The sequence below is a fragment of the Hypanus sabinus genome, chromosome 17 (genome assembly GCF_030144855.1).
Source record: "Hypanus sabinus isolate sHypSab1 chromosome 17, sHypSab1.hap1, whole genome shotgun sequence".
In the NCBI taxonomy this organism is placed as follows: Eukaryota; Metazoa; Chordata; class Chondrichthyes; order Myliobatiformes; family Dasyatidae; genus Hypanus; species Hypanus sabinus.
Genome location: NC_082722.1, coordinates 78,964,136 through 78,987,889, shown reverse-complemented (window position 1 = coordinate 78,987,889; position 23,754 = coordinate 78,964,136). Strand labels below are relative to the sequence as shown.

At 43.1% G+C, this 23,754-nt stretch overlaps 1 protein-coding gene and 1 pseudogene across 1 annotated transcript in view; both read left to right on the top strand.

The window, feature by feature from the left end:
* The first annotated feature begins 225 nt into the window (after nucleotides 1-225).
* The window catches only part of nae1 (nedd8 activating enzyme E1 subunit 1), a 69,902-nt gene continuing 46,373 nt past the window's right edge, over nucleotides 226-23,754 (top strand). The window contains exons 1-6 of the mRNA XM_059993303.1: nucleotides 226-949; nucleotides 12,148-12,251; nucleotides 12,332-12,392; nucleotides 14,286-14,316; nucleotides 16,820-16,891; nucleotides 22,380-22,459. Coding sequence (XP_059849286.1) covers nucleotides 876-949; nucleotides 12,148-12,251; nucleotides 12,332-12,392; nucleotides 14,286-14,316; nucleotides 16,820-16,891; nucleotides 22,380-22,459 — 422 coding nt within the window. The 5' untranslated portion in view covers nucleotides 226-875. The remainder of the gene's footprint in view (nucleotides 950-12,147; nucleotides 12,252-12,331; nucleotides 12,393-14,285; nucleotides 14,317-16,819; nucleotides 16,892-22,379; nucleotides 22,460-23,754) is intronic.
* Nucleotides 15,567-15,663, top strand: LOC132407234 (U6 spliceosomal RNA; annotated as a pseudogene).

Here is a 23,754-nt window from a genome sequence, read left to right as displayed (position 1 = left end):
TCAGCCTACCCATACATCAACTCCCTCTGGTGCTCCTCCCCCCTCCCCTTTTCTTTCTTCCATGGCCTTCTGTCCTCTTCCATCAGAAACCCCCTCCTCTTCTCCATCCCTGTAGCTCTTTCACCAATCAACTTCCCAGCTCTTAGCTTCATCCCGGCCCCTCCGGTCTTCTCCTATCATTTTGCATTTCCCCCTCCCCCCACTACTTTCAAATCTCTTACTATCTTTCCTTTCAGTTAGTCCTGACGAAGGGTCTCGGCCCAAGACGTCGACAGTGCTTCTCCCTATAGATGCTGCCTGACCTGCTGTGTTCCACCAGCATTTTTTGTGTGTTGTTGTCCCAACTCTTTACTTCATCCCTCCCCCTCCAGGTTTCACCTAGCACCTTGTAGTTCTCTACCCCGCCCCCACCACCTTTTAAATCTACTCCTCAGCAGTTTTTCTCCAGTTCTGCCTAAGGATCTCGGCCCGAAAAGTCGATTGTACTTTTTTGCCTGGCCTGCTGAGATCCTCTAGCATTGTGTGTGTTGCTCGGATTTCCAGCATCTGCAGATTTTCTCCTGTTTGTACTGTAGATTGATGGTCCCTGGGTATTGTCAGCAAAAACAAGCCCACAGACGAACACAATCCAGTTCTCTGACTCTCGAGGACACCTCGGGCCAGGGCCAGGGCCAGGCCCAGCTCCAGTCACCAACTGCCCTCCGTGCCTTCAGGGACCGGCCCGGCGCCCGCTAGCGCCCTCACAGGCTGGAGGCCGTGTCCGCGCCCGCTCCGTGCCGAATCTGCAGCCGAGAGGCTCAGGCTCGCTCTGCGCGGGATCGAAAGTGCAGCGGTGGGTGTCGAAAGAGGGCTCGATTTACCTGAGTCCAGTCTCCATGGCGGCGGTGGTGGCAGCGAGCGGCGGCACCGGGACCCTCAACAAGGAGGAGAAATACGATCGGCAGCTGCGGTGAGTGGGGTTTGGGACCAGGTGTGGGGCTCAGGGCCCCGGGTGTCTGACTCCACTGTGTCCTGGGAGCCAACCCCTGAACCCTGTTACCTTCTCAATGATGTGTTGTGGAGCCTCTTGCCCCCTTTTGTTACCCTTGTTGTCCTGTCTGTTACCGCGTGTTGACCTCCTTACCTGTTCTGGAGCCCACTGCTGTCTCTGTTACACTACTCAAAGTTCCGAATCAGAATCTGGTTTAATATCACTGACGTTTTTCTTGACACATGTCTGTGGTGTTAAATTTGCTGTTTGCAGCATACATATATTTTAACTGAAAATTACAGTAAGGTATACGGCAAGTAGTGCAAAAAGAGATAAAAAAAATTAGGTTCATTGGGTTTCTGAATATGAATTTCTGACAATGAATATGGGTTGGTGTATTCTCAGGCTCCTGTTCTGCTTCCTTGATGGTAGCATGAGAAGAGGGTAAGCCCTGGCTGATGGGAATTCGTAATGATGGCATGTTCAAGTAAATGTTATCATCAAAGTACATATATGCCTCCTAGAGATTCGTTTTCTTGCAGACATTTATAGGAGAATAAATATACAATAGAGTTTATGAAAAATTATACATAACCAAGACTGACAAACATTGAATGTGCAAAAAAGGACAAATTGTGTCAATAAATGGGGGTGGGGTGGCTACTGCATAGGACCGAAAGAAACTGCAGAGGTTTGTACATTTACATGTACAACAAGGTGGAGGAACTCAGCAGGTCGGGCAGCATCCATGGAAACGAACAGTCAATATTTCAGGCTGAGACCCTTCAACAGGACTGAAGAGGGAGGGGGCAGGGGCCCTATAAAGAAGCTCTATGGGTAGTAGAAGAAGGTGGAACCATGAGAGAGAGGTGGTAGGCAGCTGGAGAAAGAGGAAGAGTGAAACTGGGATGGGGGAAGGGAGGGTAAGCAAGTGTAAGTGCTACACCGTCCCTACATCTCTCTTACCACTATTCAGGGCTCCAAACTGTCCTTCCAGGTGAGGAAGGACACTTCACTTGTGAGTCTGTTGGGGTCATCTATTGCATCCGGTGCTCACTGTGCAGCCTCCCCTACATCGGCAAGACCTGACGCAGATTGAGGGACCGCTTCGTCAAGCACCTACGCTCCGTCCGCCACAACAGACAGGATCTCCCAGTTGCCATCCACTTCAACTCTGCTTCACATTCACATTTGGATATGTGCATACATGGCCTCTACTGTCATGATGAGGCCAAACTCGGGTTGGAGGAGCAACACCTTATATACCATCTGGGTAGTCTCCAGCCCCTTGGCATGAACATTGTGTTACGTGTCCCGTAACTGGATAACTTACCAGCAAAGATAGAGAGGTCCGTCGGAGTCTGATGGCACTATTTTCAAACGTTTTTATTCATAAAGGGGGGCACAAAAGTAAGGTTAATACAAACATTCAGAACATATACATCGGCAAAACTCAATCTGAAGTGCGGGTATAGCAATAATCATTAAGAAATCATCTCGACTGTTGTCTAGGGGATAATATATTGTCCGTTGAAAATATAAAAGTCACTCAGAAGTCTGCAGGCTTCAGTCTTTTTGGGGAATCACTGGGTTTCACGTGTTTTAGAAAGATTGAGGAGAAACGGAAAAACTTGCCCAGGTCTTTGATGAAGCAACTCCGTTGAATCAGGGGAGTGTTGTTTTCCTGTTATTAGTTTGAAGTCCTTCTCGGTATCATCAGCCACCCGCTCCCTAGGCAAAGGAGTTACGGAGCGCACGTGGCTTTTGAATGGCTTCCAGCTATCACAGAAGAGTTGAGCGATCGAGTCCTTCTGGTGCGTCGCTGGGGTACCGCCTTCTGCAGTCCCCTTTTATCTTGACTTGCAGAGTTGTAGATGTCCATCAAAGTAGGGTGATGCAATCCCCACCCCCACATTGCCCGAGGGTGTTCATATCCGTGGTAGCTGTCACGTAGCAGGGTCATCCACTTAGCACAGGTGTCTCTAAGAGCAATGGCCAAAACCGTTACATTGTCTCTCATTTTCCTGGGTCCGAGACCCGAATTAATAGTGCTCTTGCGATTCTCCAGAAGGAGGGGGCTGCTCCCGCCCCTTCGGCCCCTCAGAGCTGTGGTACATTCATAACAATTGAATTCTCCAAGTTCCGGTAATTCCCTTCCCCATCCCAGTTTCACTCTGCTTCCTCCTCCAGCTGCCTATCACCTCTCTCATGGTTCCTCCGCCTTCTACTACCCATAGTGCTTTCCCTTTACATTCCTTCTTCACCTTTCCTGCCATTCCCGTATCTGCTTCCCCTCCCCCACCCCTTGATCTTGGTTTTCACCTGGCACTGACCAGCCTTTTCCTTCCCACCCTCCCCCCACCTTCCTTATAGGACCCCTGCTCCCCCTTCAGTTCTGACGAAGGGTCTCAGCCCGAAACGTTGACTGCTCGTTTCCACAGATGCTGCCCGACCAGCTGAGTTCCTCCAGCTTGTTGTACGTGTTGCTTTGACCCCAGCATCTGCAGTATACTTTGTAAGCTGGTACCCAAGATGGAGCTGACTAAATTTACAAACACAAAGTACCCAGGACATCTTCAAGGAGCGGTGTCTCAGAAAGGTAGCGTCCATTATTAAGGACCTCCAGCATCCAGAGCATGCCCCTTTCTCACTGTTACCATCAGGTAGGAGGTACAGAAGTTTGAAGGCACACACAGTGATTCAGGAGCAGCCTCTTCCCCTCTGCCATCCGATTCCTAAATGGATGTTGAACCCTTAAACACTACCTCACTTTTTTAATATATTATTTCTGTTCTTTGCACTATTTTTAATCTATTCAATATATGTATACTGTAATTGATTTACTTATTTATTTTTTCTTCTTTATTTATGTGTTGCATTGAACTGCTGCTGCTAAGTTAACAAGTTTCACGACTCATGTTGGTGATAATAAACCTGATTCTGAGAACACGAGTTGTAGAGTCCTTGAAAGTGAATCTGCAGCAACACGCACAAAATGTTAGAGGAACTCAGGAGGTCAGGCAGCATCTATGGAAATGAATAAACAGTTGATGTTTCAGGTCAAAACCCTTCATTAGAACTGGAAAGGAAGGGGGGAAGATTCAAGAAGTAAAAGATGGAAGGAAGAAAAGGAGGACAAGCTAGATGGTGATAGGTGAAGCCAGGTGGGTGGGAAAGGTAAGGAGCTGTAGAAGAAAGAATCAATAGGTTGCTGCTCCTTGGCTCATTTATTACCCCGAGCTGTTGACCCCACTTTCCCCCTGTTGTTGAACCTGTTGCCTCCTTTGATCCCATTGGCACCTTTTATCTTCATGTTGACTGCATTTTCTCACTGGCTTACAATCTTCTCCTTTACGGGGCCCTGACATTCCTAAAGGGAAGGACCAGGTTCCCCTGGCTTGCAGCTGGGATGATTGAGACACAGTGCATCAGCATCACCACCTACAGATAGATGTCTGCTTGTGGAATGTGAATAAGTGCAGGTCAGTTAAAGACTTTGTAACCACAATAGATCCAGTCTAGGTGCTACGTATGCAGGGCCTTAGTATTCCGAATGATCCCTCCCATCCATCCAACATTCTCTTTGAGCCCCTACCATCAGGCAGGAGGTACCAGAGCATTCAGACAAGAACTGCTTCTTCCTCCAGGCTGTGAAGCTACTGAATTCCCTGTCATCACCCAGGTTTCATCACGTATTAATCTCAACACGAATCAAGCGCCAAAAATGTTATACTGTTTACTTCATAAATTGTGTCAGACCACAAGCCAGAGGAGCAGAATTAGGCCTTATGGCCCATTGAGTCTGCTCTGCCATTTCATCATTGCTGATCTAATTTTCCTCTCAGCCCAATGTCCTGCCTTCTCTCCATATCCCTTCAAGACCTGACTAATTGTGAATCTCTCAACCTCTGCCTTAAATATGTATATAAGCTTGGCCTCCATAGCTTCCTGTGGCAACCAATCCCACAGATTTACCACCCTCTGGCTAAAGAAATCCTCCTCATCTCCAGTTTTAAATGACGCTCCTCATTTATGAAGCTGTGTCTTCTGGTCTTAGACTCTCCCACCATAAGAAACATTCTCTCCACATCCACTCTGTCAAGGTCTTTCACCATTTAATAGGTTTCAATGAGGTCACCGAGCTGTAGTGAATATAGGCCCAGAGCCATCAAACGCTCTTCATATGACAAGTCATTCAAACCTGGAATAATTTTTGAGAACCTCCTTTGATCCCTCTACAGTTTCAGAACTTCATTTCTAAGATAAGGGGCACAACATTATATCCTTGTTTTTATGTTCTAGTCCTCTTGAAATGAATGTTAGCATCACATTTGTCTTCCTCACCACAGACTCAACCTGCAAATTAACCTTCAGGGAATTCTGCACAAGGACTCCCAAGTCCCTATGCACCTCAGTTTTTGTACTTTCTCTCCATTTAGAAAATAGTCAACCCTTTAATTACTTCTACCAAAGTGCATGACCATACACTTTCCAATACTGTATTCCCTCTGCCACTTCTTTGCCCATTCTCTCCACCTATCTTTATATCATCTGCAAACTTTGCAACAAAGCCATCAATTGCACCAACCAAATCATTGACATATCATGTAAAAACAATCCGTCCCAACCCAGCATCCTGTGGAACACTACTAGTCACCAGCAGCCAACTAGGTCTCCCTTTATTTCCTCCTTTGTCTGCTGCTAATCAGCCACTGCATTATTCGTTCTAGAATCCTTCCTGTTATACCATGGATCGTAGCTTGTTAAGCAGCCTCATGCGTAGCATCTTGTCAAAGGCCTTCTGAAACTCCAAGCACACAACATCAACCGATTCTCTTTGTCTACCCTGCTTATTATCTCTTCAAAGAATTCCAACAGTTTTGTCAGGCAAGATTTTGCCTTGAGGAAACCATGCTGACTATGGCCTATTTTATCATGTGCCTCCAAGTATTCCAAAGCCATCTTCCCAACCACTGAGATCAGACTAACTGGTCTATAGTTTCCGTCCTTCAGCCTCTTTCCCTTCTTGAAGAGTGGAGAGACATTTGTAATTTTCCAGTCTTATGGAACCATTCCAGAATCTAGTGATTCTTAAAATATCGCTACTAATGCCCCTACAATCTCTTCAGCCACCTTTTTCAGAACTCTTGGGTGGACACCATCTGGTCCAGATGACTTATCTATCTTTAGACCTTTCAGTTTCCCAAGAACCTTCTCTAGTTATGGTACATACACATACTTCATGACCCCTGACACTTGGAAGACCACCATAGTGCTAGTGTCTTCCACAGTGAAGACGGATGCAAAATACTTATTAAGTTCATTTACCATTTCTTTGTTCCCCCATTACTACCTCTCTCCAGTGGTCCAAAATCCACTCTTGCCTCTTTTTTACACTTTATGTATCTTAAGAATGTTAATTTATTTGTGGTATTATTACTGTTTACGTTGTGTGTGAGACATATGTATTGTGTTGTGCACCTCGATCTGGAAGAACCATGTTTTGTTTGGCAGTACACATGTACGGCTGAATGACAGTGAACTTGATATAATGCATCCACTGAAGCTGTTTCAGTTTCTCTTTAACTCTGGTCAGACCACACTCAGAGTATTATGTTTGGTGCTGATTCCATCATTATAAGAACGATGTGGAAGCTTTAGAGAGGGTGCAGATGAGATTTACCAGAATGCTGCCTGGATTAGAGAGCATGTCTTATGAGGAGATGTTGAGCAATACTTTTCTATTTGTTTGTCAGTGATTCAGATAGTGGAATTGAGGGCTTTGTTGCAAAGTTTGTGGAGGATACAAAGATAGGTGGGGAGGGTGTAGGAGGCACTGAGGAAGCACTGTGATTGCAGCATGACTTAGACAAATTGGAGAAATGGGCAAAAAAGTGGCATGGAATACAGTGTTCAGAAATGTACGATAATGCATTTTGGTAAAAGGAACAATAATGCAGACTATTATCCAAATGGGAAGAAAATACAAACATCAGAGGTTCAAAGGGACTTTGGTGTTCTCGTGCAAGGCTCCCAGAAAGTTAGTTCACGGGTTGAGTCTGTGGTAAAGAAAACAAATGCAATGTTGGCATTTATTTCAAGGGGAATGGAATATAAAAGTAAAGAGATAATGCTGAGCCTTTATAAGACACTAGTCAGGCTGCACTTGGAGTATTGTCAATTTTCGGCCCCTTAGCTTAGAAAGGATGTATTGTCATTGGAGAGAGTCTAGAGGAGGTTCATGAAGATGATTCTGGGAATGTAGGGGTTAATGTATGAGGAGCATTTGGTAGCTTTGGGCCTGTATCCAGTGGAATGTAGAAGAATGCGTGAGGAATGTTGAAAGGACTAGATAGAGTGGATGTGGGGAAGATGTTCCTTATGGAATAGGGACACAGCCTCAAAATTGAGGGGCAACCTTTTAGAACAGAAGTAAGGAGAAATTCTTTTAGCCAAAGAGTGGTGAATCTGTGGAATATTCTGCCGCAAACTGCGGTGGAGGCCAAGTCTGTAAGTATATTCAAAGCGGAAGTTGATAGATTCCTGGTTGGTCAGGCATCGAGGGATATGGTGAGAGGGCAGGTGTATTGAGGTGGTCAGAGGTAAGTTTTTACAGAGTGGCAAGTGCCTAGAGTACACTGCAGGGGTGGTGGTAGAGGCTGATACAATAGGGATATTTAAGTGTCTCTTAGACAGGCAGATGGATGAAAAAAATAGTGTATGGTTTGTGTCTGAGGGAAAGATTAGATTGATCCTGGAGTAGGTTTATAGAAGTCAGCACAGCATTGCAGGCTGAGAGCCTAGACCAGGGGTGGGCAAACTTTTTGACTTGTGGGCCACAAAGGGTTCTAAAATTTGACAGGGGGGGCCGGACCAGGAGCAGATGGACGGAGTGTTTTGGTAATACACCTCATAAGAGAAAATAAAATATCATGGGATATGTAGAAAACATGTGTTTTAATTTCAATTGAAAATGAACAAATGTGTTACAACAAAATATCTGTCTTTGAAGTCCCATTTAGCTATTTATTGAAATGGCTTTTAAAACACTGAAAATTAAATGAATAAAATACAGCTTTTTTTAATATTAACAGTTATTATTTTAAAGCACTGAAAATTCTGTTATCCTTCAAGATATTATCATCATCACTCTCCTCCTGACTGTCTTTATTTCAAAAACGGTAGGAGATGCAGGTCTACTTGTCCTGCTCCTTCTTATTCAATTGTCCCCTGTGCCAAAACTCAACAAGGACAGAACAGTGACAGCGCGCCAGTATGCGGAGCGTGTTATTTGATCTGGAGCGCATTTTTTATTTTGAGAACGTACGTGCACCTGCGCACTACTCATGTCCATCACTTAACAGAAATGACATGTAACATGTGAGGCTTATTGAAAAAAATATTTTCAAATGCATTTTTTACATAACACAACGAAGAAACTTATTTTTAATTTCAGTGGGAACAGTGTTGTTGGTCTCCCTTTTTAGCCAGCGCGTCAAAGTCTGGATTTAGTTTTGTTGTGGTGATTCTCAGGATGGATCTGAGGTGTTGGTCAGTTAACTTGGATCTGTGGCTGGCTTTGTTGATGTTCATGACGCTGAACGCCTGTTCACACAAATAGGTCGAGCCGAACAAAGAGTAAAGTGCAAATGTGGAGTAATACGCTGCACCTCAAATAAAGTCAATGTATATAGAGTGCGTCATCTATTGGGAAAACGCCAGAATTGCGGGGAAAAAACTTTAACAAGGTTTATTAATAACACAAACTAATATTTCTTTATGTTAACTTGCTCAACTCCTGTAGAAAATGATCTTCCTTTGGCTTCCAGTTTGCAAAGCCTCAGTCTCGGTAGTGTTTGCCGATCACACTCAATAACCATGTCCCTCTCCCTGGACCTGTGATTTTTCTACTACCTCTGAGCTCCTTCAGGTACATGTTGATTTGTTCTTCTGCTGTGGCTCCTAAGGCTTTGACTTCATTGTTGAAGCCTTAAGTTGTACAATTTCCACTTATCAAATCCTTAAACTCTAAATCCAAGAGTGCTTAAGGAAGTAGCCCAAGAAATAGTGGATGCATTAGTGATAATTTTTCAAAACTCCTTAGATCCTGGATTAGTTCCTGAGGATTGGAGGGTGGCTAATGTAACCCCACTTTTTAAAAAAGGAGGGAGAGAGAAACCGGGGAATTATAGACCAGTTAGTCTGACATTGGTGGTGGGGAAAATGCTAGAGTCGGTTATCAAAGATGTGATAGATAACAGCACATTTGGAAAGAGGTGAAATCATCAGACAAAGTCAGCATGGATTTGTGAAAGGAAAATCATGTCTGATGAATCTTATAAAATTTTTTGAAGATGTAACTAGTAGAGTGGATAGGGGAGAGCCAGTAGATGTGGTATATTTAGATTTTCAAAAGGCTTTTGACAAGATCCCAAACAGGAGATTACTGTGCAAGCTTAAAGCACACGGTATTGGGGGTATGGTATTGATGTGGATAGAGAATTGGTTGGCAGACAGGAAGCAAAGTGTGGGAGTAAACGGGACCTTTTCAGATTGGCAGGCAGAGACTAGTGAGGTACCACAAGGCTCAGTGCTGGGACCCCAGTTGTTTACAATATATATTAATGATTTAGATGAGGGAATTAAATGCAGCATCTCCAAGTTTGCCGATGATATGAAGCTGGGCGGTGGTGTTAGCTGTGAGGAGGATGCTAAGAGGATGCAGGGTGACTTGGATAGGTTAGGTGAGTGGGCAAATTCATGGCAGATGCAATTTAATGTGGATAAATGTGAGGTTATCCACTTTGGTTGCAAGAACAGGAAAACAGATTATTATCTGAACGGTGGCCGATTAGGAAAAGGGGAGGTGCAACGAGACCTGGGTGTCATTGTACACCAGTCATTGAAGGTGGGCATGCAGGTACAGCAGGCGGTGAAAAAGGCAAATGGTATGTTGGCATTCATAGCAAAAGGATTTGAGTACAGGAGCAGGGAGGTTCTACTGCAGTTGTACAAGGCCTTGGTGAGACCGCACCTAGAGTATTGTGTGCAGTTTTGGTCCCCTAATCTGAGGAAAGACATTCTTGCCATAGAGGGAGTACAAAGAAGGTTCACCAGATTGATTCCTGGGATGGCAGGACTTTCATATGAAGAAAGACTGGATTGACTGGGCTTATACTCACTGGAATTTAGAAGATTGAGGGAGGATCTTATTGAAACGTATAAAATTCTAAAGGGATTGGATAGGCTAGATGCAGGAAGATTGTTTCCGATGTTGGGGAAGTCCAGAACGAGGGGTCACAGTTTAAGGATAAAGGGGAAGCCTTTTAGGACCGAGATGAGGAAAAACTTCTTCACACGGAGAGTGGTGAATCTGTGGAATTCTCTGCCACAGGAAACAGTTGAGGCCGGTTCACTGGCTATATTTAAGAGGAAGTTAGATATGGCCCTTGTGGCTAAAGGGATCAGGGGGTATGGAGAGAAAGCAGGTACAGGGTTCTGAGTTGGATGATCAGCCATGATCATACTGAATGGCAGTGCAGGCTCGAAGGGCCGAATGGCCTACGCCTGCACCTATTTTCTATGTTTCTATGTCTCATTAACCAAAACTTTGAACATCTGATAACTTTCTTTGAAGTTTTCTCAAATTGTCTTTGATAATCCCCATGGAACATTTTGCTGTCAAAGTTCAAAATAAATTTTTTGTTAGTAGTTTGTTACCATGAACTACCCTGAGATTCACTTTCTTACAGGTATTCAGCGTAGAACAAATAAATAATCAAATTCAAATAAAATCAAGTTCAAGTTTAATTATCATTCAACCATTCATGAATATAGCTGGATGAAGCAGCATTCTCCTGGCGCCAATGTGCAAAACATACACAGCAGATTCAAAATAGTGAGCAAAAAACATAGGCAAAAAAAAAAAACCACCTATATAGCCCAAAACCCTGAGCAACGTGTCCCACAAGTTGATGGTTCAGTTCCTGGCAATGTGCAGGTGCACACAATCCAGCCTGTTGTTCCACCAGTCAAGCACTGGCGAGCAGTACTGATGGGAAAGGCTAGCCTCCCACTGTGCATTGATGCCACACTGCATCGCGTTCGGCGTCTCTTCACTTGCACTGCAGTAGCAGGCAAGCCCAGAGCTTGAGGCCTGGTCCTTGCTACACCTGAGGTATGGAGTGTTCCCACCGCCTGTTGCATCACCAGACAAGGGAAACAGGCCTGCGGCATCTTACATTATCAATGTATAACACGGTCTTGCGATTGCCAGAGAAACGTTCAAGGCAATCCCCAGAAGTTACACTGCACGCCACCATCACGCACCAACTCCAATGCCAACAAGGAGCAGGCAGCTCCTCCAACAAATACAATAGAATCAATGAAAAACTACACACGAAGACTGACAAACACCCAATGTGCAAAAGGATGTCCAATACGCAAATACAAAATAATACTGTGAGCATGAGTTGTGAAGAGTCCTTAAAAGTAAGTCTGTAGGTTACAAAATTAGTTCAGAGCAGTGGTGAATGAAGTGATCAGTACTTCAGCCTTGGGTTTTGCACCACCAAGTTCAGAAGCATGATGGTTGTAGGGTAATAACTGTTACCAAACCTGGTACTATGGGACCCTAGGCTTCTGTAATTCCTGACCAATGGTAGCAGCAAGAAGTGAGCAGGGTTTAGATAGTTGGGGGGGGGGGGGGGGGGTGGGGTGTCCTTGATAATGAATGCTGCTTTCTTGTAGCAGCACTCCATTTAAGTGTGCTCACTGGTGGAGAGGACTTTACCTTTGACAGACTGGGCTGTATCCATCGCTTTCTGCAGCGTATTATGTTCCTGGATATTGATTTTTCCATACCAGGCGGTGATGCAACTAGTTAGGTTACCCTCCACTGTGCATCTATAGAAAGTCAAATGTGCCGCATAGAAATATTTTAACTAAAGCCTTGAACTCTTTTAGCATATCCTAAGCTGATTGTAAATCTTTTAATTGCTTTTCAAGAGGGCATCAGAATGAGGGATTGGTCTTTGATTAAAATAGATGGTGTGATTTCACTTGATCGATAGACATTTATTGAACCTGTATGTTTGTGTTGGTGATTGCCGGGTTGGTTAAGGATCTTTGCTTCAGTGAGCTTGGAAAGCTGATGCCACCTGCATTTTCTCCCTCAGACTGTGGGGTGATCATGGACAGGAGGCATTGGAAGCCGCACGAGTCTGCCTGATTAATGCCAGTGCCACCGGCACTGAAATCCTCAAGAACTTGGTGCTTCCCGGTAAGGTTGGACAACTTATACAAAAACAAAGATATTGATTAATGTTGAACAAGACTATTCACTGGCATTTCTCTCCACAGGAATCGGAGCTTTTACAATAGTGGATGGCAATGTTGTTGTTGGAGAGGATGTTGGAAACAAGTGAGCCCTTAAACCTCAAGACTTAATTCTGTTGTGCATGGTTTGTTGTTTATTCTTTCAGAATCAGAATCAGGTTTATTATCACTGACATACAGTATGTTGTGAAATTTGTTTTGCTGCAGCAGTAAAGTGCAATTTGTAAAAATTTCCATGAATTACATTAAGAAATATGCATGCATTAAAGAAATTCAATTAGTTGTGCAGAAAGAGAGCAAAAAAATAGTGAGGTAGTGTTGAAAGATTCATTGTCCGATCAGAAATATGATAGTGGAGGGGAAGAAGCTGCTCCTAACACATTGAGTGTGTGTCTTTGGGCTCCTGTACCTCTTCCCTGATAGTAATAATGAAAAGAGGGCATGTCCTAGTTGGTGGAAGTTCTTAATGATGGATGCCGCCTTTTTGAAGCACCTCCTTTTGAAATGTCCTCAACAGTAGGGAGACTGATGCCCACGATGGAGCTAGCTGTGTTTGCAGCTTTCTGTAGCTTTTTCTGATCCTGTGCATTGGAGCCTCCATATCAGACGGTAAAGCAACCAGGCAAAAGGATCTTTGCCTAGAAGACATAGGAAATCGTGGTGAAAGTGGAAACCACAGGGCCGATCAACCTTTGGGCCAAGGCAGTGGCCTTTAGCAAGCTGCTGTCGGCAACCTATGTCTCAATAGGGGTGATAGGCTTAAGAAGTAGAATTAGCCAAATCAGATTCAGATTTATTTATCACATGGACATCAAGACATACAGTGAAGTACATAGTTTGCATTACCAATTAGCACACCTAAGGATTGGCTAAACATGGCAGATTCACAGCATGTCCCCCGTTCCTGATACTATCTTTTTAGTTGCAGAGTTATTTGACAAGTTGTATTTAAATTCCCCGGTGACCATCATAGGAGTGGAGTTCTGGATAGTTAGGCGAAGCCACTGTCCAGGACTTTAACCGCAATGCTGCAAAAGGGCTCTGGTTTGGGTGGGTGACTTCGGCTCAGATTCCTGTCCACTCTCTCCTAGTACAAGGTGGGATCATCTTAAGATCCTCAAATAGCAGAAAAGAATGCGGAATTGTCTGGAGATGATATGATGGAGTTTAAACAGTGCCCCTGCTTAACTAGGTTGCTCCACGCTCACCAGTAGAAATGAATGAACAAATTTTTTTGGAGGATCATCATTGACTGAACTGGTTGGTCTGTCAATAAGGTCAGCAAGATTAACAGTTGTGAGGGAGATGGATCCAAGATGGGGAAATGGAGAAGACCCAACGAGGTGGATCCAAGATGAGGAAATAGAGCAGGGCTTAGAAAATGGATCCAAGATGGGGAAATGGAGAAGTCCCCGGGATATGGATCAAGATGGGGAAATGGAGAAGAGCTAGGGAAATGGATCCAAGGTGGGGAAATGGAGAAGTCCCCGGGATATGGATCAAGATGGGGAAATGGAGAAGACCCAATGAGGTGGATCCAAGATGGAGAAATAGAGCAGGGCTTAGAAAATGGATCCAAGATGGGGAAATGGAGAAGTCCCCGGGATATGGATCAAGATGGGGAAATAGAGAAAACCCAGGGAGATGGATTCAGGATGAGGAAATAGAGAAGGGCTAGGGAAATGGATCCAAGATGGGGAAATGGGGAAGTCCCTGGGAGATGGATTCAAGATGAGGAAATAGAGAAGGGCTAGGGAAATGGATCCAAGATGGGGAAATGGAGAAGGCCCAGGGAGATGGATTCAAGATGAGGAAATGGAGATGGCCCAGATCAGACTAGACATTAATTGCTTAAGGGTAAATGGTATCTAAGTTTTCTTTGAGGTATCAGGGTGCTGTTTACATCAGCACATTTGACAATGAAAGTGAAAAATGGGCTCTGTATTTTATTGTTTCATTGTCTGTGTTTCTCTTGTAGTTTTTTCCTAATCAAGGACAGCATTGGCAAGGTAAATTCTCACGTATTTTCATGTTTTAAATTGAAAAAATCCACTTTTCTGAGCACTGTTGCTTACTGGTTTATTTCTTTATATTGTGTGCTTGTCCTTCGTAACATGGCTGAGGTTGAAAACCTGGGATCAGGGTGAGGAGGAAATCCTTGAGCCAGAGGGAGGTGAATTTGTGGAATTCATTGCCACAGACGTCTGTGGAGGTCAAGTCATGGGTGTATTTAAAAAGCGGATGTTGATAGGTTCTTGATAAGTCAGGGTGTTGAAGGTTATGGGGGAAAGGCAGGAGAATAGGGCTGAGAGGGATAATAAATCAGCCATGGGGATGGTGAAGCTGACTCAGTGGGCCAAATGAGCAGAATTAGGGCCTATAGCTTATGGTCAGAAGCTATTACAACCAAGGCTTCCTCTAATTTTGTTTACAGCTGCATGGACCACCATTGCTCTGAGCAGGAAATTTTTGCACAGCCTGAAAACTGTGCTGCAGTTTAAGTGTTTTTTTGTGTAATATGCATACTGTGAATATTTAGAATGGAAACTGATAAATTTCATACTTGTGATTTTATTCACTAATTGAAGGGTATAATGAAATACAGTACAATAAAGAAAATTTTACACGTTTTATAAACTTTTTCTAATTGCATCCAAAACTTAACGGGAAGGGAACCGTTGGTGATCAGGAGGGCCGAGGCTCTCCCATTGCACTTCAGGTGTGCTTAATTTTTGTGCACAAGATGATGAGAGGCATTGATCGTGTGGATAGTCAGAGGCTTTTTCCCAGGACTAAAATTGTTCCATAAGAGGACAGGGGTTGAAGGTGCTGGGGAGAAGGTACAGAGGAGATGTTAGGGGTAAGTTTTTTTTACTCAGAAAGTGGTGAGTGCATGGAATGGGCTGCCGGCAACGGTGGTGGAGGCGGATACGATAGGGTCTTTTAAGAGACTTTTGGATAGGTACATGGAGGTTAGAAAAATAGAGGGTTATAGGTAAGCCTAGTAATTTCTAAGTTAGGGACATGTTCAGCACAATTTGTGGGCCAAGAGGCCTGTATAGTGCTGTAGGTTTTCTATGTTTCAATTCCAGCGGCATGGCAACAAAGGCTCCGTGTACGGGAGCGTTTCAGTTACTGCGCGGTCGCACGCCTGCGCAACTTGGAGCAGTGACTACATTTGAATATTGGTTGAGTCTAGTACCTGGAGCTTTGCAGAGTTTTTCTCCTCACACCACTGAAAGAACCAAAAACCATATCAGAGGCAGCACGTATGATAAGATTGGAATATACAGAGAAGATTAGCGTGGCCCTTTTGCGAGGATGACATGCAAATTCGTGAAATATTCTATATTTTTTAGGGCCACACGAGTAGCAACAGTCCTATTTGTTTTAAGAAATGTAATGGAAAACACTACTGAAAGCATTGGCTATGAATGTAAGAATGAAAATGGCATGCATTTTTCCTCTTGTAAGTTATTTTTATTGTAAATAAAATTTATTTTATACAAATGAGGGTGTGAATAGGGTCTGTTAGAAAGATGACATAACTGAAGGTTGTATAAGTAAGGATTCTTTTCTCTAGAAAAGAGTTGACAAGATAGAGGGCTTTAAGGTTTGATAGAGGAGCTGCAGAGAACAAGTTTTATCTTGCAGGTGAGACTAGAACTTGAGTGTGTAAGCATATATTTAAAGTGAGGGTTGATAGGTTTTTGATTAATAAGAGTGTTAAAGGTTATGGGGAAAAGAAAGGAGAATGGGGTTGAGGGGGATAATAAATCAGCCATGATGGAATGGCAGAATAGACGATGGGCCGAATGGCCTAATTCTGCTCCTATGTCTAATGGTCATACAGCAGTTACTGATAATCCACTGATCTCTGAGGAAAAATTTCCCTCCTCAGAGAGAGGTGAGTTGGGACAAGTAACATTGACATAGTTATTGGAATTGAATTATTGTCACAATTACCAAGGTACAGCAAAAGGCTTGTCTTCAGATTCATTAATTTATCACATATACATCAAAGCATACACGATCTAAGAGGCCGCCTGCAAATGTCACCACACATTGCACACCAACATAGTATACCCACCATGTTTGGCAGAACAACACAGAACACAACAAGCAACAAAACAACCACAGCAAAGCCAACCTTATTTCTTCATCCCACCCACCCACCCATTCACAAGGACAGTCATCTGAGTCTCCAGGTTTCAGACATCGAGCTTTGACTGGCACACTGTTCATACAGATCAATTCATTACACATTGCATTGTGGTAATGCAAGGTGAAACAATTACGCAGAATAAAGTATATCAGATACAGAGAAAATGCAGTGCAGGTTAAAGAGCACAAAGAAGAAAGGAAAAGGCTGATATGTTGATTGGGTAAGAGAAGACGAGTTGGGCATAAGTAACTGCAGAAGCCTAAGGAATATATTAACCTGCCTTAAATTCTTAAGAAAGCCATCTGTAAGAGGGCAAGTTTATACATTTCCATTTCTTTTCACTCCAGAACCGAGCACAAGCGGCCACAGAATTACTGCAGGAGCTGAATAGTGACGTCAGTGGAAACTTCGTGGATGAGGTGAACACAATACTAAATGACGTCGTTGTTCCTTTTCACGCGGTGTGGCAACTTTGCCAGTTCTTTAGGCATTTGTTTTTTTTATGAGGCTTGACCCAGCATGCATAGAAAGCAGGTAAGGAACTGGCCAGATTTGAACCCGGGACCACTTGCCTCGAAGTCTGGTGTGAATACCACAATTCTGTCTGTATTACTGATGACACGATAATACTTTATTATGAAATGTTGATATCACACATTCCTTGGCATTGAAAACCTGTTTCACAGTTTCTAGTTACTGATTCTATTCAGTTATTCCACACAATGCAGTAGATTCTAGTTCATTGGGGCAACTCTTAAGAGCAAAAATTAATCGAGACAATAGCCAGAATTCTTTTTGTTTATTTGGGATAGTATGCTGCTTAATTTGGACAGGAGACTATTGGTGACTAATTTCTAACTGGCATCAGTCGTGTGCACTTGGTATGGCCTTTTGACACTAAGTCATGCTGGGAGTGAATGTTTTTTAAGCAGCTTTAGTTGAGTGTGTAGTATTCAAATAGCAGTGATTTTTGTCACTGGCAGTTGGTGAGAAATAAGCAGCAAGACCATTCAGAACTGTTTTACTCACTGCGATTTCAAGCATTCAGGCCTGGAGACGCCGGAAGTGGCTCTAAGTGAAAATGAAACTATTTCAACAAGTTAAGAACTACAAAGAATTTGAAGGTATTGACAATCATCTTAAGTGTTACTATGAAACTGAAGATTTGGAGGATACAGTCATTCAAAGCATTGTATGAAGGGAGTCCATTTCTGCACTAGGAGTCTGTTGATTTTGTTTGTTTACACAGTCAAAAGAACACGACAGCATACACTGGATTAATTGCTTCATCAATAACTATTAGGAACTAATACAGTTTTATAGTACGGTAGTATAATTGATAGTGTTCTAAGCTCTGAATTTCATTTAAATACATAATTTGTTTTTCAATTAAACAGAAGTTTGTCTTTTTTATACCTTTTTAACTACTTCTGTGAAACTTTGGCTAACGGGCAGCTGCTTAATTGGGCCAAAATGCACTGGTCCCAATGTGTCCTAATTCGCTGTAAACTGTTTCCATTGCCCACAGAATTAGTAATTAGTAATTAGAAAACTGTCAATAAAACCACGGAGGAGAAAGGGCAGCAGAGCGGCACAGCTGATAAGAGTTAATGGCTGACATCTCCAGTGCCGTCTGTATCCCCTGTGACAACATGGATTTCTTCCAGATGCTTCTGTTTTTTGCCACATCCAAAAAATATTTGTAGATTGGTAGTTGATTGATCTCTGCAAATTGTCCGTGGGTGGTGGAGTGGCAGAATATGAGGTATGTATGGAGGAGAATCTGCCAGAAATGTGATGAGAATTAAATGGGTTAGGGTATGATTAATGTAAATATGGGTGTTTGTAGGTAGACACAAACTAAAAGGCCTGTTTCTGTGCTATTTCTCTCTATGACTCTACACAACAAGCTGATTTCAGAATCCAGTTTATTATCACTGGCTCGTATTTTGTGAAGTCCGTTGTTTAGCAGTTGGATTGCAGTGCAAATGCAAGATATTGTGATAAATTACAAAATAAGTGCCAAGGGTAAGTATTGCTCATGGGTTCATGGTACCTGAAAGGATGGCAGAAGGTTCAAGAAGAACTTCCAGAAATGGGAATAATGAAGGGAAATAATGAATCTCAACAAAAGGAGATTCTGCAGATGCTGTAAATCCAGAGTAACACAACAGATCAGGCAGCATGTATGAAGGTTGCTGAGTTTCCCCTAGGATTTTGTGTGTGTAATTATAGGAAAACGAAGTTTTATTGTCCTCTTGTGAGAAAGGAAGAAATGGCCAAATTAGGTAGCAGTAATGGGCCAAATGGCCTCCTGTACTGTGACCATCTACTTCCCTCTGTTACAGATGTTACACAATCCATAATGTACATATGAGCAATTTGTTTTTATTCCAATTTATCATCATCATTATATACCATGTTGTATGACATGGGTGATCATGGTCTTTCCATGACCATGATTGTTCTTGGCAAATATTTCTACTGAGGTGGTTTGCCACTACCTCCTTCTGGGCAGTGTCTTTACAAGACGAGTGACCACAGCCATTATCAATACTCTTCAGAAATTGTTTGCCTAACATCTGTGTTCACGTAACCAGGACTTGTGATGTGCACCAGCTGGTCCCATGGCTTCCCTTGACCCTGATCTGGGGGCCAAGCAAGGGCAACAGCTTGCCATGGCGGACTTGCAGGCTGGTGGAGGGAAAGAGTGCTTTGGTAGAGACATATCTCCACCCTGCCTCTGATTAGAAGGGTTGAATGGGGAGGGAGTCAGTGGGGAGGGGTGTATGTGCTGTTGGAGAGGTGTAGTATTTGTCAGTCTGGGTGAGTCCCTCCACATGGTGCCACATTCCTCATCAGAATTGTCAGATGGGGATTTCGGTTCATCGGGCTTGTCTGGATTAAGGGATGACACTGGCAAAGCAGAAGTTGCTTCATTGCTCTCAATCCAGTAAAAAGTCAGTTCAGATGTGGGACTGGAGACACCTAGGCCAACAAGGCAAGAATGACATGTTAACTTTCCTGAAGGGCCATCAGTGTTTGTGCACTGCTGTTGGTTCCATGAAGGGTGGGAGAATGTAAGATTTGCAATTGAAGTGATATGTTCTTTGTGTTTAATTTTGTGATAGTGTAGCTGTCAGTGTAATGCTGTTTAAGTGCCAGTGACTTGGGTTCAAAGGTATGAATGCGGAGGGCTATTTCAAGGGCGAAGAGACAATTTCAAATGAGGTTGGAGGCGATATTAGATGCACGACAACTCTGGCAGGGACTCCAAGGCATTACTTCCTGCAAAGCGAAACCCTGTAGTGTGAATGGCAGCGATGTTTCACTACCAGATGAACTCAACACCTTCTGTGCCCGCTTTGAAAGGGAGAACACAACTACAGCTGTGAAGATCCTTGCTGCACCTGATGACCCTGTGATCTCTGTCTCAGAGGCTGATATTAGACTGTCTTTAAAGAGAGTGAACCCTCCCAAGTCAGAAGGTCCCCATGGAATACCTGGTAAGGCTCTGAAAATCTGTGCCAACCAACTAGTGGGAGTATTCAAGGACATTTCAACCTCACACTGCTACGAGCAGAAATTCCCACTTGCTTCAAAAAGGCAACAGTTATACCAGTGCCTAAGAAGAATAATGTGGGCTGCCTTAATGACTATCACCCAGTAGCACTCACATCAACAGTGATGAAATGCTTTGAGAGGTTGGTTATGACTAGACTGAACTTCTGCCTCAGCAAGGACCTGGACCCATTTCAATTTGCCTATCGCCACAATAGGTCAATGGCAGACACAATCTCAATGGCTCTCCACACGGCTTTAGACCACCTGGACAACACAAACACCCACGTCAGGATGCTGTTCATCGACTATAGCTCAGCATTTAATACCATCATTCCCACAATCCTGATTGAGAAGTTGCAGAACCTAGGCCTCTGTAACCCCCTCTGCAATTGGATCCTCGACTTCCTAACTGGAAGACCACAGTCTGTGCGGATTGGTGATAACATATCTTCCTCTCTGACTATCAATGCTGGCACACCTCGGGTGTGTGCTTAGCCCACTGTTCTACTCTCTGCATACACATGACTGTGTGGCTAGGCATAGCTCAAATACCATCTACGAATTTGCTGACAATACAATCATTGTTGGTAGAATTTCAGGTGGTGACGAGAGGGCGTACAGGAGTGAGGTATGTCAACTAGCGGAATGGTGCTGCAGCAACAACCTGGCACTCAACGTCAGTAAGACGAAAGAGCTGATTATGGACTTCAGGATGTATAAGACGAAGGAACACATACCAATCCTCATGGAGGGATCAGAGATGAAGAGAGTGAGCAGCTTCAAGTTCCTGGTTGTCAAGATCTCTGAGAATCTAAACTGGTCCCAACATATTGATGTAGTTATAAAGAAGACAAGACAGCGACTATACTTTATTAGGAGTTTGAAGAGATTTGGCATATCAACAAATACACTCAAAAACTTCCATAGTTGTACCGTGGAGAGCATTCTGACAGGCTGCATTACTGTCTGGTATGGAGGGGCTACTGCACAGGACCAAAAGAAGCTGCAGAAGGTTGCAAATCTAATTGGCTCCATCTTGGGCACTAGCCTACAAAGTACCCAGGGCATCTTGAGGGAGCGGTGTCTCAGAAAGGCAGCGTCCATTATTAAGGACCTCCAGCACCCAGGGTATGCCCTTTTCTCACTGTTACCATCAGGCACACTCAACGATTCAGTAACAGCTTCTTCCCTCTGCCATCCGATTCATAATTGGATATTGAATCTTTGGATACTATCTCACTTTTTTTTAATGTACAGTATTTCTGTTTTTACACATTTTTTTAATTAGTTTTTTTATACATTTTTCGGATTAAAAAAACCCCAAATCACAATGAGGAACATTAATACAGTGCAAAATTAAGCATACAATGACAATATGATACAAAGAAAGAGAATTTTTTAAAAAAAGCACCCAAATTGAAGACAAGTAAACTTAGTATCCTCCCCCAACCCCACAACACAATAAAAAAACTCCAGACCAACCACAACACATTATAGAGAATATAAATCAGGTCAATCAAACTCCCAGACTGTGAATACACTTAGCAACAGAGGATAATAATGCCTACTACCAGAAAAAAAAACGGAACTGAAAGCAAGGGACCGAAAAGAAAAAAACCCCTAGTCAAGAGGAAGGTTATGAAAGTACTCGATAAAAAGTCCCCAGACCTTATGGAACTTTAGGTCCAAATTAAGAACTGAATAATGAATTTTTTCGAGGTCCAAGCAGGCCATAATGTCGTTAAGCCATTGAGCATGGGTGGGCGGGGCGACATCTCTCCATCTAAGGAGAATCAAACGTCTAGCCAGGAGAGAGACAAAGGATAATATTCGGCATTTGGTCGGACTCAGACGTAAATCTGTCTCGCCTCAGAAACCAAACAAAGCAATTAAGAGGTTTGGTTCTAGGTGCTGATTCAGAATATACGATAACGTAGTGAAGACATCTTTCCAAAATTTCTCCAAGCTAGGACAGAACCAGTACATACGAATGAGAGAGGCCTCGCCCCCTTGCATTTATCACAGAGCGGACTAATGTCAGGGTAGATTTTACACATTTTAAAAAATCTAATCAATATACGTAATTGATTTACTTGTTTATTATTATGTTTTATTTCTTACTATTACTTTTTTTCTCTCTAGATTATGTATTGCATTGAACTGCTCCTGCTAAGTTAACAAATTTTGTGACACATGCTGGTGATAATAACCCTGATTCTGACTGTCTGTAAGGAGTTTGTACATTCTTTTCATGACCGCATGAGTTTCCCACTTGAAAGGGTATAAGAACACAGCCCTGGGGAGAGCCTGAGAAGCTAACTTATTCCCTCTGCTCATTTTCAGAGTGTAGAGCAGCTGCTTGAAAATGATCCCACATTCTTCCATGGATTCAGTATCGTTATCGTCACTCAACTCCCAGAGAGGTAAGCAATTCCCGCTGCCTCCTTCCATTCCCCACTCTGGCATCTTACTTCCTCCAGTCATCTGGTACAATGCCAGAATCTATTGATTCTTGAAAGATCATTGTTAATGCCTCCGCAATCTCCAGCTACTTACTTCAGAACCCAAGGGTGCATTCCATCAGGTCCAGGAGATTTATCCATCCTCAGACCATTAAGCTACCTGAGCACCACCTCAGTTGTAATTTTCACTGCAAATACTTCACTGCCCTGACACTCTTGAATGTCCAGAATACTGCAGATGTCTTCTGCTGTGAAGACTGATGCAAAATATGCATTTAGTTCCTCTGCCATCTCTGAATCTCTCGTTACAATATCTCTAGTGTCATTTTCTATTGGTCCTATATCTACCCTAACTCTCTTTTACCCTTTACATACTTAAAAAAGCTTTTAGAATATTATTTTATATTAAGTCACCAGCTTCCTTTCATAATTCATCTTTTCCTTCCTAATGACCTTCTTAAGTTTCCTTCTGCAAGTTTTTAAAAGCTCTCCAATCCTCTATCTTCCCACTAGCTCCTGCTTCTTTGGATGCCCTCTCTTTTGCTTTTACTTTGCTTCTGGCTTCACTTGTCAGCCATGGTGGTGTCCTTCCATTTGAAAATTTCTTCTTATTTGGAATATATCTGTCTTGCACTTCCCTCATTTTTCGCAGAAACTCCAGCCATTGCTGCTCTGCTGTCCTTCCTGCAAATGTCCCTTTCCAGTCAACCTTGGCCAGTTACCCTCTCATGCCATTGTATTTATTCCACTGAAATACTGACACATTGGAATTTAGTTTTTCCTTCTCAAATTTCAAAGTGAACTCGATCATATTGTGATCACTGTTCCCTAAGGGTTCCTTAACCTTAAGCTCTCTTATCACCTCTGGATCATTGCACTGCAGCCAATCCAGCACAGCTGATCCCCTAGTGGCTCAACAACAAGCTGTTCTAAAAAGCCATCCCTTAGATATTGTACAAAATCTCTCACTTGAGGTCTAGTACTGGCCTGGTTTTCTCAATCCACTTTCATGTTAAAATCCCCAACGATTATCATGACATTGCCCATTTGACATGCCTTTTCTATCTCCTGTTGTAATTTGTAATCCACATCCTGGATGCTGTTTTAGGCCTGTATACAACTACCATTAGGGTCCTTTTACCCTTGTCTTTTCTTAACTCAACCCATAGAGACTCTACACCTTCAGATCCTATGTCATTCCTTTCTAATGATTTATTATTATTTCTTGTACACAGGGCCAGACCAGTCCTGCCTAT